The sequence below is a fragment of the Epinephelus fuscoguttatus genome, linkage group LG11 (genome assembly GCF_011397635.1).
Source record: "Epinephelus fuscoguttatus linkage group LG11, E.fuscoguttatus.final_Chr_v1".
NCBI classification, from domain to species: domain Eukaryota; kingdom Metazoa; phylum Chordata; class Actinopteri; order Perciformes; family Serranidae; genus Epinephelus; species Epinephelus fuscoguttatus.
Genome location: NC_064762.1, coordinates 30640065 through 30656367, shown reverse-complemented (window position 1 = coordinate 30656367; position 16303 = coordinate 30640065). Strand labels below are relative to the sequence as shown.

Here is a 16303-nt window from a genome sequence, read left to right as displayed (position 1 = left end):
CCCTACTCAAACTTAAGTTTATTACTCTCAGCTGTTGAGAGGTGAGTTTCCTGCAAAAAACAAATATTTACTTTACAATCTTTGAGATATGTTAAAACGCTACGTCTCTTAACCAGCTGATTGATGCCTCTAACGATCCATGTTATGAATTTGAAATCCGTCATATGTTGTATTCTACCTTACTGTGAGGGAAGTAACCAACCAAAGGATATGACAATGTCCTCCTCATGGGAAAAGGGGAAAAAAACAAATATGGTTTGTTTAAATAGACTGTAGCTGGCCCTAACAAGACACAAAACACAAAGAGTGAACTATATAACCTACATCCCTCCCCCTCCCCAAACCCAACCCTTTTGAAATCTCCTACATGACTCACCTGCACCTCTGTACAGGTGGGAGCTATCTTTAGGACACCCCAGGCATTTCCTAAATAGTCCTCAAATTCACCTTTGTAATTCTCAAAAAATAAATCAATAAATAAATTTTTAAAAAAAAATCAAAACTAATATCATTACAGTTCAAACAAAATTGAAACGTTTGAATAATTTAGTCGTTATTGCTGAAGTTTATTCAGAATTTTCTTTTTAACCATAATAAACAGTAAAAATAGATAGTTATTTGGCTAGGGTGTATAGGTCAAAGAAGAAATAGACCTAGCTCCTACGGCTTACTCCAGTACAGCTTCCATAAGTTCTTCATGAAGTAAAGCAACCCATAGGCTACTATCATCATATATGATGATATATGATGATAGTTACATATACTGACATATATGTCAGTATATGCAACTTAAAAAGTACTAGAAGTAAGCCTGATAATAAAAATGAGAAGGTCACAAACAATTTCCAAAACTTAAACTAGACCTATTGTTTATCATGCACGTGCACACTCTAAAAAAGAAAAACAAACAAATAAAAAATTAAAGAAAAAAACAAAACAAAACAAATAACACTTCTTAAATACTGCACCACTTTAGAGATAGGATGCGTTTTCCCCACAACTGTTTCTTCACTGCGGCGTATTTCTTGCGCCCTGTGGACATGTCTGCAGTGATGAAAATCCTGTGGCCTTCGTATATCAAGGGGTTGGTTTTGTTTGCTTGAATGGTCAGGCGCAAAATCTTGTCCTTCTCCCGGTAGTTGAGAAATTTGGCAATGATACTTTTTGGTTTACCTCCCTCTGCTGCACGCGGCCCAGTTCGGTGCGCCCGTTCCACCGTGGGCCGGGTTGGAAAGTTATCTTTGCCCATCATCTCTGGTGTTATATTCTCCAGAAAACTCTCAATATCCCGGGTCCCACAACTTTCTGGGGAGCCGTGAAAACGGAGGTTGGAGCGGCGGCTCCTATTCTCCATATCGCCAATTTTCATTTCCAATTTTTTTATGATCTCTCCTTGATTTTTCACCTTTTCCCTCAGGACAGCATTGGCGTCCTCTTCATTGCTGACTCTTTGCTCAATCTCGGACATCCGCTTTCCAAAAACAGTCATATCATTATGAATTTTCTTTACCTCTGTGATGACATCCTTTATTTCTGAGGAAATGTTCTTATTCCCCTCGCGCATTTCAGTCAGGAGCATTGTCATGTCAATGTTTGCTGGATCCACCGTGCCGGCGTTAATTGTTTGCTTCCTCCGTCTGGTGCCATTCGGTCATTCGGTTCTGACACATTTAAGGCATTGTTGCGGAAGACATTAGATGCATTTGCCGATCGTGCAGGGTTAAAAAGAAACGAGAATTACAAAGTATTTTCCACTTTTATGCCAAACGGGCTCCGCTCCACCTGCCACCGTCTACCTGGCCGCCATACCGGAAATCACAGGACTGTATTTGTTTTTCTGTCTTTTAAACATGTTTAGTAAAGTTGAATTTAAAAAAAAAAAAAAGAAAGGAAAAAAGCTCAAATAAAATAAAAATAACCTGTGTGGTCCATTTCACCCGGCAGAAACCGCCATACCACAGCAAAAGGTGCAGGTTTTATAGAGTCTTATGGCTCCTCTTTACCTAGGTCGTCGGGTGGCGGTGCTTTGGTTGAGCCGGGCCCAAGACCCGGGCGCCTGCTCTGGGGCTGGGGGTGAAGGCAGCGGCTCCTTGGCTCGGGCGGGAGTGAGTAGGACGAGGCTGCCGCTTGCTCCCCAGCAGCTAGGCTAACTTCACGTCGAGGTCGAGTCTCTGTCTCACTATTGTTACCCTTGTCTGACTTGTTGCTGGTCGTGTTTTGCTTGAACCATTTTCGAATATCCATGGCGATCTCGTTAACATTATTTGTGTTAGAGGCTGTTAACGGAAAGCTGCGTCCGGCTGGTGCAGCAGCCGCCGGGCCGGTAACTGCGCTGGACGCAAATGAGTGACGTGCAGTCACGCGCATTTGTCATGACAGACAGCATTGACAGTGACGTTACTGAAGAAAGGCAGGAATTTTATTTAATTACCATTGAATTAAAACTAAACTGGCAAATAGAATATGCACTTCACTCTTTTCAACTGAGCATGCAGACACATAAAATAAGGGTGCAATGCATGCTTATGCACCCTTGTAAAACCGGGCCTGTCATCACCACAGCCCAGAAAACCACTGGTTGCCCTCTCCCCACTCTGGAAGAACTTTATAGTTCCTGCTGTCTCAGCAGGGCCCAAACTATTCTCAGGGACCCAACACACCCAGGACACTCACTGTTTGAACTGTTGCCCTCAGGCAGGAGATACAGGGCAATTAAGACCAGAACAAACCGGTTCAAGAACAGTTTTTATCCCAGGAAAGTAATCACACTGAATGACAAACTAAGGGGATGTGCAATGAGGGAATATCAAGTGAATGTGGATTTTTATAGTTTTTTCAATTTCGTTGTTATGAAAATGACAATAAAGTATCTATCTATCACACTACAAACTTACTGTAGCTGTAATATGACTCCATAGCTGATGAGGTGACCTTAAACTGCTCTGTGTGGACATATGGAGTGTGTAGACACACAGTGTAGTGGCTGTATGTGGGTAAAGACAGAGACATGAAGACATCAGCCCCTGACTGCTGGGGTCACTGTGGCTTCTTTGTACTTCACTTTTTCAAGTATTCTACACATTTCCACTTCCTCAAACCTGTTCACAGAGACACAGTGAGAATATAGCATTAAAAAACTCATGCTGTGTTCATTTTAAGAAGCAGCAGGTTAGAGACTTTGACAGTTGAGAGTGTGAGACCAAGAGAGAAACATGATGGCTGAATTCAGATGGATTATAATGTCTTTATTTCTGATGCTGCTGTTTAAGTTTACAGGTAAGGATATAACACACATTAACTGAAGAGACATTACAAAACTGTATTGATATTATTAATAGTACTTTAAGTATTCTTCCAAGTTTTGTTTGTAATGTGGTGAGTTTAGTGAACTTTTTCTTCATCTCTCTCTTTTTCAGCAGCAGCAACTGAGAAATATTCCTTAGTTGGAGATGAAGTCACTTTGTCTTGTGAAAATGTGACACATGATCAGGATAACTGTGACAGTGCTACATGGTTATTTAGTGATGGAAGAAACACAGTGACTCTGTTTGAACACGGGAAGATTTACAGAGAAGCTGAAGCTAAATCAGACAGACTGAGTGTTACAGCAAACTGTTCTCTGGTTATAAAGAAGGTCACACGTGAGGATGTTGGACGTTACAGCTGCAGACAGTTCAGATCAGGACGACAAGTTTCAGACTCTCAGGTTCATCTGTCTGTTGTTACCAGTGAGTATTTCCATCATAATGTTTTCAGCTCAAACTGTCTTGTTAGAACAATATACTGAAACATTACAATAATTATGATTACAGTGATGAAGTTCATTTTACTCTTCTTGTCTTTCTCTCACAATATCTCCATCTTCACCAGTGACTGAACGTCAGGACACTGATCGGGTCATCTTGAACTGCTCTGTGTGGACATATGGACAGTGTCCATACACAGTGAAGTGGTTGTATGAGGGTAATCAGAATGACTTGGAGACATCACAGAGTACATGTGCAGCCTCTGTGACATTTACAACATCTGACTATAATCAGAAGTTGAAGTATTCTGAGTTATTGAAATGTGAAGTGACAGATGGTCACACTGAAGAAGTTCATCAGTTCACCTTCAGCCCTCCTCAGTCCTCAGGTGAGAAACCAGGTGAGAACATGATGAGCTGTTTAAAATCATTTCAAACTGATGTGAATAATCACACAAAATGTTTCAATCTGAGCTTTTAATGTTGTATCATTGTCATGATGTCAGATGGTTACAGTATTTCTAACTGTACAGTTGCTTTTTGTTATTGTATTCATTAAGGTCATGATGCAGCAACAGCTGCTTCAACAACAACAACAACAACAACAACAACAACAGATTCACCATCAACAACAGGAAGTAACTGGACATCAATGAAAAGGAGCACATCAGAAGCAACAAACAACAGAGCATGTGAATACAACAATAACCAAACAACACAAGGTGACTGAACAAAACTACACACAGAAAGAAAGAGTTTTGATAGAAACTTCTTTCATTCAGATATGAGAGATGTAAAGACAGTGTAAAAACACACTGACAAATGGGTCATCAGTGACTGTGTTTACAAGGTCTTTAGTATCCCGGCTTTGAGCATATCCGGGATATGATGTTTACATGGAACACAGAGAAACCCGGTTATTCATATCCCTGTATAAATGATAAATACCAGTAACCCGTTTTCTGATCACTGCATCCTATCTGCGCAGGCGTGTGTTTCGTCTTTTACGTCTTTTGTTTACAACAGATTGAGCGGGAAATGTGATATATTTATTATATTTAGAAGTAAGACAAAAATGAGACCTCTGTGGCTTCTAGCGGACTTAGCGTTAGTAAATACTCACGTCGCATTACAGCTATGGCTCATCCACTTCATCTTCAGCAATGGGAGGAGAGAGCGACAACAAATATTGAATATGTCACCAACTTTGATAGGTATTTGGCTGTCACTGCCACCACGCAGTACAAGGCAACAGTGGATGAAAATACGTAGCTGTGACTGGTGGGATAGGATCGTTCTCATGAAGTTTACAGATTCAGAGTAGAGAGAAAACTTCAGAATGAGTAGGGCATCCTTCAGCCGGCTGTGTGACGTAGTTGAACCATTCATGAAACCGGGATAAGGTGTATACATGCTCCAGTATCCCGGCTTCTATCGGAGTACTCCAGGTGGCAAAACCGGGTTTCTTGAAACCAGGAAAAGGGCATAACCCGGTTTCTGAATTCGGGATATGGTGTTTACATGCACAAACACAAAAACGGGATACTTAAAAAACCCAATCAAAACCGGGATACTAAAGACCTTGTAAACACAGTCAGTGAAAACCTTTACTGATGTAACACTCCTTTCTTCTCTTTCAGGCCCATGGTGGTTTGTGTCTGTGGGTTTAGCAGCGCTCATAATAAGTGTTGTCACAGTCAACATATGGACAAGAACTAAAGGTGAGAACATTCACACATGAAACTTTTATCAACAACAAGTTTTGATGAACCTGAATTTTCACTGTTGAAGCTAACGTCGACTCTTTTGTCTTTTCAGGGAACAAAACACAGATGGATGAAAACATGGTGAGTTTTAAAACTGAATAATCAAATGTGTGTTCAGGTTCTGCTGAATCAACTGTGAACTGTGTTCAGTTTGAAATGTCCCAACCTCAGCAGTCAGTTGGTTGACAGTGGAGGATCGTCAGCTGATTAAACTATGATCAGTGTGTGTTCATCTTAATTCAGTAAATTACACTTTAAAGTAAATCTTGAGCTGACTCCCTCCTGGTCACATTCCCTGAGTCAGTTTGTGATAAATGGCGGCTGTCACAAATGAACAGTTGAGTGTAGATGAACAATAAAAGCAGTGCATGTGTGGTTAATGTGGAGGTGGTGGAGGTGTAAACCAAGAGGACATAATGCAGGGTGGATGTCAGCTGTAGGAAGAGAGAGACAGGAGAGACAAGAGAGGTCCAGGTGAGGTCAGTCAGCTGACGTCCCTCCACTGTCAACCAACTGACTACTGAGGTCGGCCAGGAGAGACTTCAAGACAGTGGGAGGGGCGTCACAACATCAGGAAAATGTGGGGAGTTTGCTTTTAGACACTATAAGCACATCAGGGAGTGACTCTTTAAATTTAGGATTATTCTGGATTTCCTCGTGCTAAATGTGAAGCAGTGGAAGTCTAAAAATCAGACAAGTGGGATTGTAACTAAACCCCAGCTGTTCCTCTGGAGCTGCTCTGTGTTTCAACACTGATTTGCTCCATTTTCACAGGAGCACATTGAGGAAGATGAAGATGAAGGTTCGGTGAACTATGAAAACGTCAGAGACCCCTCTGCCTCTGTGTGACTCCACTGATCAACAACATCAACTCACCACAGAGTCCACTGCTGTTAAATATCATCTCATCATATTTTACATAAGTAGATAACAATAGAATCATAAGATCATTTTAAGATTTCTGATGACTGAATGTGTTTTCTGTGCCAAGCTGTTTATATTTTAGTTTGACTTGGACAAAGATACTCAAGTCTTGATCTGATCTCACATCACTCACACACACACACACACACACACACACACACACACACAGGAAAGATTTGTTTCTTGTTTAATGTCCTTAATGTCCTTAATTATTAATGCTCTCACACACCCACAGCTGTTTATTATTCTGTATATAATGTCTTTCTATCAGCATTTCATGAACTGAACACCTGCACTGTGTATATTATACTTATACCTGCTCTGCCTACTGTAACTGCTGCACATGTTCATACTGTATATAACTTAGTGTATTCATATAAAACTCCTATATTTGTACTATATATATTATACAATACAGTGTGTACATTACTCTGAACTATATTGCTGTTCAGACGTCTGGTTAGATGCATTATGGTGTCTCAGTATTTGTATTGTGCAGGAACAATAAAGCTGAATCTATTCTGAATTGGCTTCTTGTTGCAACATCTATCTGTGACTTTAAGACTTTCTGGGGGGGGTTGAGCTCTGTGTGGACATATGGAGTGTGTAGACACACAGTGAAGTGGCTGTATGTGGGTAAAGACAGAGACATGAAGACATCAGCCCCTGACCACTGGGGTCACTGTGGCTTCTTGAGACTTCTCTTTTTTAAGTCAAAGCATCTTGAGTCAATCTCGTGTGAACTGACTGATATTTTCACGTGAGAAGCTCAGCAGTTATAACAGGTTTATGTTCCAGGTGAAGTGACGTGACGTGTGAAGTGAAAAATGTCTATGAATGATCAGGGACTGTCAGTCAGTGTAAATGATGGTAAGATGCTGGTGGAGACTGTTCATGTTACTGTGAATGTCTCACTGTTTTAAACTCAGTAAGAAGCCAAACAGTGAAGTGTTCAGGTCCAGCAGCCAGTCAGGTCAAACTCAGATCAGACAGTAACTGATGGTGTGTTCAGGTGCTGTCAGATTATTTCATGAACTATCACTAGCACGCTCGTGTGCTTAAATATAGATATAAGTGAACCCAAAGTGACCTGAGAATGCTCCTTTCAGAAGGTTTGGATGCACATGACCACCTACTGTGACTTAATATGAATTTAAATACATTTTTACACATCTTAAATGCTCAGCTTGTTGTCTCTGCATTGTGTTTGTTTCCCTGGCTGCAGCCACATTTCCACTTCCTCAAACCAGTTCAAAGTGACACACTGAAAATGTGTAGCAATGTTTTAACATGAACAGACTTGCTGCTTCAAAACACACCTCAGTCCTGATGCTCAGTGTTTTAACTTTTTGTTGCAGCGAGTCTCAGTGACCCTAAACCTTCCAGGGGTTAAAGTAGTTTAACAATTCGATAGGTGCCCCTTTCTCGTAGCGGACTGTGTAACCTGTGTGTTTCTGATGTCTATGTGTACATCATTAGAGGGTAAAACCTCCGGACCTCTGCTGCTGTTGTTAACCACATTCTCACCAAATCACTTCTCCTTTATCTGACTAACAATTTTCATATGTTGAACTTCCTCTGGTTGATTGGTCAAAAACCTGTCTGCTGTTACCATTAATGTAAATTACTGTGTCCATGAAAAATTCAGGATTAATAAAAGCTAATACCACACATAATCAACAGCAAGCAGAGGAGAGAAGACAGTCTGAAGTCACAGCGTGAATGACCAGCATGCACCACAGGGGAGCCAGGTGGAGCCTGCCTCTTAGACATGAGCTCCCCTGAAAGCATGACTGTTGAAACTTTGGGGGTCTCTAAAATATTGACAATATTTTGTTGTTGATTTGCATTTCAATTTCTATATCTTCATCATCATGGTTCATGTGTAAAATGTGGCTATTATTGATTCATGCATGAGGGTGATTTATCACTGCAATAAAAATTCCAATATACTACATGCTTTTCTTGCCATCACTATTGAAGCATGGTGGAGCAATAACAAATTTCATTCATTTAAACTCCCAGATCAGAAGAAGAAAAAAAAAAAAAACACTCAGTCCCACACACAGAATTGCCATTGTTCATTTCTGTGATTTGTAGTCAGCATATAGATCTGTCACAAAGAAAACAAGGAAGCTTAAATGTAATGCTCATACCTTTCCAAGTCTTATTTGTGCTAGAACAGTACACCACTCTGCAGTACACTGTGCAGTTGACCGTATTGTATCACACTGATGTTTGAAAGAATAGAATAGAAAGCCTTTGTCACTGCACATTAACAAAGGATGCTACATATACAACAAAATTGTGGGGGCTACTTCTAAGGTGCAGACAAGAAATACAGATAATTTGCATTTGCATAGCAAACAACATTTATGCAATGGGATTGTAGCGTAACAAGACAATAAATAACACAATATAAAATAAGTAGCACAGAATATAAGTAATAGGTGAGCATTTTATCCATATGCATAGTTGTGTGGATTTTACAGAGACCACAAATGAATGGGTGTGAATGTGTGTGTCTGTTCAGGGTAGTGATGGCTTGTGGAAAGAGGTGGTCTCTGAGCCTGTTTGTCTTGGTTCTGATGGACCTGTCATGCCTGCCTGAGGGCAGCAGGACAAACAGGTGTGAAGCAGGATAGGTGCTGTCTCTGAGAATACCCTCACCTCTGCTGAGACAGTGGGATGTATAAATGTCCTTCAGAGAGGGGAGGGGGCAGTGGGTGAACCATACTGAGATGCAGTATGTTGAAATGCTCTCAATGGTTGAGCGGTTTGGTTTTGATACCTGTGGTCTGGTGGTCATCAACAGATTATTATATATCAGATGCCCTGACAAAGAAAGTAGACCTACAGAGGACCAGAGATGCTCTCACCATGCAGAGATGTCAACCCCAGGTAATGATTTTTAAGATAAAAGCACAGGTTCAAATGAACACCCCGATCAGACTTTGAAATTCAGTAAAAATACAAAGGAATTTTATGAAACATCTCTTCTTTTAAAAAGACAAGTCCAACAGTAAAAAAAAAAAAATAGATTAAATAAATACACACCAAAACACTTACAAGTTTGCCACAGAATAAAACATTCAAACCACCTCAACACTGCAATAACCCAAAAGAATACAGCGATAATATACTGAGAAAGAATTCATATTTATCCAACACAACCCACAGTTGATCCAAAGAAACACAATGTCTAAAGAAATAGAAACAAAAGTAGTAAGAAAGGAAAACTTCAAGCAAGACAAATCTTTGAAACCAACAAACCAAAGCAAGCAATGAACCAAAACAATTAGTAACAAATCAGTTTTAAAGAAGGGAAAACATACACCAGTACAATATCATATCCTCCTGAGACCCTGTGTCCTCATATGAGGACATCACATTTTGGTTTTACTTGACCTTAAACTTCATTCTACTTAACTTAAACTTGTTGTCCTTGTTCATGGACACTTTCTGTGTCATCTAGTGGTAGTAAGAGCACAATAAACCAATCCATTTAAAACAAGATGGCAGCCATCTCTGTCAAGTCGGTCTGCAGCCAGTCCCAACACAAAGTGGACTACATCCGAAACCTGATCACATATGATTGGAACGTGTTTGATTAATAATGTTTGTAGTTCCATATGGCAACATATTTGACCAATTTTAGCAACAGTTAAGACACTTAATTATGAAGTACTTGTTTGAAGATATGACTTGATCATTCTCTCGTTTGAGAACATTGGGACTTAATTATCACTGACAATGTTTTGTTTTTTATACTTATTGGGTCCTATTGATCCCAAATAGCTAGGAGAAATTAAAAATGCATACCAAACAAAAGATATAACAGGATGCATCACATACGCAGACCAGTGTGCCAGATTAACTGGTGGTGGATTTAACTGGTGATAGAGACAGATGTGTTGTGGGCGTGGCCTTTGAGAATCCCACTGTGGAGTTACCAGGAAATAAACATGCTGAACGATCAATCCAACGATCGAATTCATTCATGCATGTATGTGGTGGTGACTTTCCAAACACCATGATAGGAACTGTTTGCTGGACAGCCATTCAAGTAAGTAACAACCGTTTCCACTGATGCCTTCCAAGGTTACATCCATGGAGAACTTGAAGCCAAGACCAGCACGATTTGCCATAGTCTTGCGACATTCACATCTATAAATACTTTGCAGTAATAAAAACTAAATGCATCCAAAATACTAGCAAATGGAGGCATCACATATTGTAGCCATACAATATACTGCCATACAATACCAACGTGATTTCATGTCCCTAATCATGTCCATCATCGAAATCGCTTTAAAATGAGCTGCGGTCATGTCTAAGTTGTATGAATGAGTAGTGATGAACAGTGGAGAATATCGTTGTGATGAGAAAGATTAATGTCAGTAGCCTCCAATGAAAAGCACGATCAATGATACAGAGTATCACAAGTTAATCTGAGTGCATCACACGTTACCAGTCTGCTCCACATATACAGTACAGGCCAAAAGTTTGGACACACCTTCTCATTCAATGCGTTTTCTTTATTTTCATGACTATTTACATTGTAGATTCTCACTGAAGGCATCAAAACTATGAATGAACACATGTGGAGTTATGTACTTAACAAAAAAGGTGAAATAACTGAAAACATGTTTTATATTCTAGTTTCTTCAAAATAGCCACCCTTTGCTCTGATTACTGCTTTGCACACTCTTGGCATTCTCTCCATGAGCTTCAAGAGGTAGTCACCTGAAATGGTTTCCACTTCACAGGTGTGCCTTATCAGGGTTAATTAGTGGAATTTCTTGCTTTATCAATGGGGTTGGGACCATCAGTTGTGTTGTGCAGAAGTCAGGTTAATACACAGCCGACAGCCCTATTGGACAACTGTTAAAATTCATATTATGGCAAGAACCAATCAGCTAACTAAAGAAAACGAGTGGCCATCATTACTTTAAGAAATGAAGGTCAGTCAGTCCGGAAAATTGCAAAAACTTTAAATGTGTCCCCAAGTGGAGTCGCAAAAACCATCAAGCGCTACAACGAAACTGGCACACATGAGGACCGACCCAGGAAAGGAAGACCAAGAGTCACCTCTGCTTCTGAGGATAAGTTCATCCGAGTCACCAGCCTCAGAAATGGCAAGTTAACAGCAGCTCAGATCAGAGACCAGATGAATGCCACACAGAGTTCTAGCAGCAGAGCCATCTCTAGAACAACTGTTAAGAGGAGACTGCGCGAATCAGGCCTTCATGGTCAAATAGCTGCTAGGAAACCACTGCTAAGGAGAGGCAACAAGCAGAAGAGATTTGTTTGGGCCAAGAAACACAAGGAATGGACGTTAGACCAGTGGAAATCTGTGCTTTGGTCTGATGAGTCCAAATTTGAGATCTTTGGTTCCAACCGCCGTGTCTTTGTGAGACGCAGAAAAGGTGAACGGATGGATTCCACATGCCTGGTTCCCACTGTAAAGCATGGAGGAGGAGGTGTGATGGTGTGGGGGTGTTTTGCTGGTGACACTGTTGGGGATTTATTCAAAATTGAAGGCACACTGAACCAGCATGGCTACCACAGCATCCTGCAGCGACATGCCATCCCATCCGGTTTGCGTTTAGTTGGACGATCATTTATTTTTCAACAGGACAATGACCCCAAACACACCTCCAGGCTGTGTAAGGGCTATTTGACCAAGAAGGAGAGTGATGGAGTGCTGCGGCAGATGACCTGGCCTCCACAGTCACCGGACCTGAACCCAATCGAGATGGACCGCAGAGTGAAGGCAAAGGGGCCAACAAGTGCTAAACACCTCTGGGAACTCCTTCAAGACTGTTGGAAAACCATTTCAGGTGACTACCTCTTGAAGCTCATGGAGAGAATGCCAAGAGTGTGCAAAGCAGTAATCAGAGCAAAGGGTGGCTATTTTGAAGAAACTAGAATATAAAACATGTTTTCAGTTATTTCACCTTTTTTGTTAAGTACATAACTCCACATGTGTTCATTCATAGTTTTGATGCCTTCAGTGAGAATCTACAATGTAAATAGTCATGAAAATAAAGAAAACGCATTGAATGAGAAGGTGTGTCCAAACTTTTGGCCTGTACTGTACATGCGAACACTCCAGACTCTGTCACTCACAGGCTGTATAAATGCATCAACAGTCCTCAGAAACACTTATCAGATAAATAATGATATATGGTACACAGATAGTACTATTAGCAGGACAACTCTAAACTAACTGCTGTTGTATTGTGAACAGGCACCTACGTTGTCAGTCCCAATCCACGTTCACCACAATACACGTTCACCACAATACAAAAGATATCACTGCACACGTCAATGAATCCTGTAAAAAGTGTTCACCTGTCAGTCTAAGTTTGTATCATCTGATGTCAAGTCGATGTGCAGCCTGTAAATGAGAACTACAGTCTGACTTATTCACATCCAAGTCAAGCTCAGTGTGGTGATAGCTATGAGCTGTGGCAAATTGTGATTCACTCAGATTAACTGGTGATATAAGATCTGTAGGCTACCTACCTATAATCATGCTGTATAATAAAGGCCAGACAATTCAATCAGTCATCACAAGTCTACACTATTCAGTGCCAAGTCATCCAAATCAGACATGACTGAACCCATTTTGCAACTATATTAAAAAAAAAAAAAAAACAAGTCAATTGGGATAACCACACTCAGGTGTAGGTAATTACAATTGTCAGGCATCGGATTGTCTGTAAAATGTTGGTTAACAGGTCAGATCTTGGTGGGTTTGTTCATGGAGTTTGAACAGTGATATACAGAGCGCAAGTAAGAGTGATTAAGCGTTAATTGTGAGTGGTGATTGTGACAGAGTGATTGTCCTTTTGAATGGGGGTGGTAGAGCAAGTGAAGTGTGCTTGTGTGTGTTCTAAAAAGGCTGTTATTGTACGTTTGTGTGTATTTGCTACTGTGCAACATTTTGTTTTGTTTTGTGAGGGTGGGTAGGAGTAGTGAGGAGTAGGTAGGGAGGAGTAGGAGAGATTGGGACCGAGAGAGTAAACCAAAAATGGATCCCAGCATTGTTAAAAGAAGTGCTGGGGTTGAAACTCCACAATCGCTATTCTGAGGGGTCAACCAGCCGAGACAAATATGTCATCAAGAGGAGAGCTAATGCCTTCAGGGTAAAGAGTAAGGATGCATGTTACATGGACTTAACACAATAATCATCTGCTATGGTAAAACTCCAAGGGTACGTCCCAAGTCTCTTAATTTTATACTGCTAACTCCTAACTCGAACCGAAAGTCGGACCGAAGGTCCGCCATCTTTAAGGCCATCTCATGTCTCTTATTCCTGCCAGTAAGGAGTTGGCATTAGGAGTTAGGAGGGATCTGTTAGGTGCGATGAGTAAGGTAACGTGAGAGGTTCCTAACAGGAAGTCTTTTTCAGCTTGAGACCCTGACGTATAAATCCCTGCTCCCTACATCTGGCTCATTTGAACGAGATGGCGGAGAAACAGCGCAAGTACCCGTTACATGCATTCTTTGCAATGAAACGCTGTAATTCACATGCCTACATGACTACAAAGAGTAACGTTAATGATATTTCGTGGAAGACTATAATTAAGTTTATTTCATTCACAACCCATTGAGTTGTTCAGCAGACTGTCGGTGATGTGTGGCTGTTAAATGTGCAGCTGCTCATGTCCAGAACCTGTTGTGTTCAACAGGGACCAACGACGAAGTCCTCAGACTTATCGACCTGCGGGTCGCCAATGACAACCTCTTCACGGGGAAGAGGAATACCTCCAAGAAGGCCTGGATGTGAGTTCAGTTTCATATCCTACCTGAATGCCATTTTGCTCAGCAGCACAAACATGTGCACTGTGTGATGATTCGATGTGTTTATTCATTCAGTTTAAAGTTACAGGGACAATGCACGTTAATAAACGTTTCTGTAAATGTGCCAGTTCAGCCATCCTGGCTCATTTTCAGCTGCAGTCCCTGGGCAAGTGTGATGGCAAATACAAGACTTAAAAGTACATTAAAACATAGACGACAACACTGTACACTTCATAAGAACACATAAAACGCTAGGAATAAAGACAATAATACGTAAAACATTGAACAAATAAGGCACACTTATTGCGTAGATTTTGTTCTTTGTACTTGGTGTTACTGTTGTTGTCTTACTGATTTCATGTAGTTAACATCAACCTGCCAAAGGGACTAGAGATGGAAATTAGCTGCTGGCCGTAATCTTGCATATTCACATGTTAAATGTTCATCAATATGTATTGTCCCTATTTTAAATAAATACATAGTGTTTGCTGTAATTGTCATGCATCTTGCCTATTGTGAGTACACTCAGTACATGTTTCATTCTGGTTATACATAATGTCATATTTCTACATCACACTGACACATCCCTTTTGATATCTTCCAGAAGCTGAGGAACCCTCCCACAGGCACGGGGACAGATGGGAGGGGAGGAGACAGCAGCCACATGGCCATTCTATGCCCAGATGCACGAGGCCATCGGGGCACGGCCCTCCATCGAGCAGCCTGTCCTGATGGACTCGTGCAACCCGGTAGATGAGCCTGTGGCCCAAGAAGAAGCGGAACTCCAAGGCAGCAATCCTGGCCTCCCTGGAGGAGATGGCTGCCAAGGAGGCCGAGGCCAGACGAGAGGCGAGAGAGGCCAGGAAAAGGGCTCTTGACCTGCTAGAAGAGGCAGTCAGGAAGTTTTAAGTTTGTTTTCATCCTCACAGGACTCTTTAAGTTTGTTACATCCTCATCTGTTTTTGTGAGCCTGCAGTGTTTTCAGTTATAATGTAATTATGTTATATTGATACCTCACAGACCAGTTGTAACATATTTTGTTATAGTCAGACATCTCACAGTACAACACACATTAAGATGTGTATAGTGTTATGCATTCTTTGTCACAGTATATTCACGTCTGACAGTAACAATTAAATGTTTAAGTTGTGGACAACAGTCTTGAATCTGTTGTCTTTGGTGCACCCAAAAGACTGCTAACAGACCAAGGCTCAGAATTTTGCAGTAAGGTATAGTGATGATGCATTATGGATCATTAATACGCAACTGTTGCTGTTCTGGCTCAGCTCAAATTTATTCAAATGATCACTTCAAGGTCAACTGCGGTCTATGTGAGAGGCTGGGCATCAAGAGGAGCCTGTGCTCCCCTTACCATCCACAGACCAATGGCTTTGTTGAAAAACTGGCACAATACAGATGTACATTTTGTTGTCAATATTTGAATGAATGCAAGCCCTTAAGAGCATGAACTTGTTTCCTGTTCTAGTCTGAACGAATAATCATAATAGCATTTCCTGGAAATAGGTTGTGTTATCATACATGACAACCGAAATGATCTGCCTCCTCATGCCTGGACCTGAATTCTGCATTTAAAAAGAGATGAGGAGAGGGGGCAAGTTGGAGGCCGACTTGGTGGGACCTCTTAGAATAATCAAAATAGAGCGAAAGAATGCAGACCTGGGGCCCGTTGTTTGAAAGTAGAGTCAAGCAATCCAGGTTAAGTGGAAAAGCCAGGCTGGACAAAGTCTCATAAGTCCATCTTGGCTTAATTGGTTGTTCGAACGCCAAGCCAGGCTGAGGAGGAGTGAATAAGTCAAGCCAGGTGTAACTTATTCAGGTAAGTGCGCGTCCGCAGCTTTCTTAAATGAGTATTGCCTGAAGGGCATCCATGGTGTCCACAATTGCTGTGCTAATAGATATGTGTTTAACAGAATTCACAAACTGTCAGACAGCTATATGCAAGTCATCAGAAGCAGATAGCGCTGGCAGCTGTGAAGCTCCAGTGTGAAAAGAGAAAGCTGCAGGACATGGAGCTTGACAGACAAATATTTAAAAA

General features: G+C 41.1%; 1 protein-coding gene across 1 annotated transcript; it reads left to right on the top strand.

Annotated features, from left to right (window-relative positions):
* Positions 1–3746: 3746 nt before the first annotated feature.
* LOC125897591 (uncharacterized) lies at positions 3747–14442 on the top strand. Its single transcript, XM_049590987.1, has 8 exons — positions 3747–3769; positions 3821–4146; positions 4306–4467; positions 5386–5466; positions 5564–5592; positions 6286–6313; positions 14136–14229; positions 14376–14442. Exons 1-8 carry the CDS (start codon positions 3747–3749, stop codon positions 14440–14442), a joined length of 810 nt encoding a protein of 269 aa, XP_049446944.1.
* The last annotated feature ends 1861 nt before the right edge of the window (positions 14443–16303 follow it).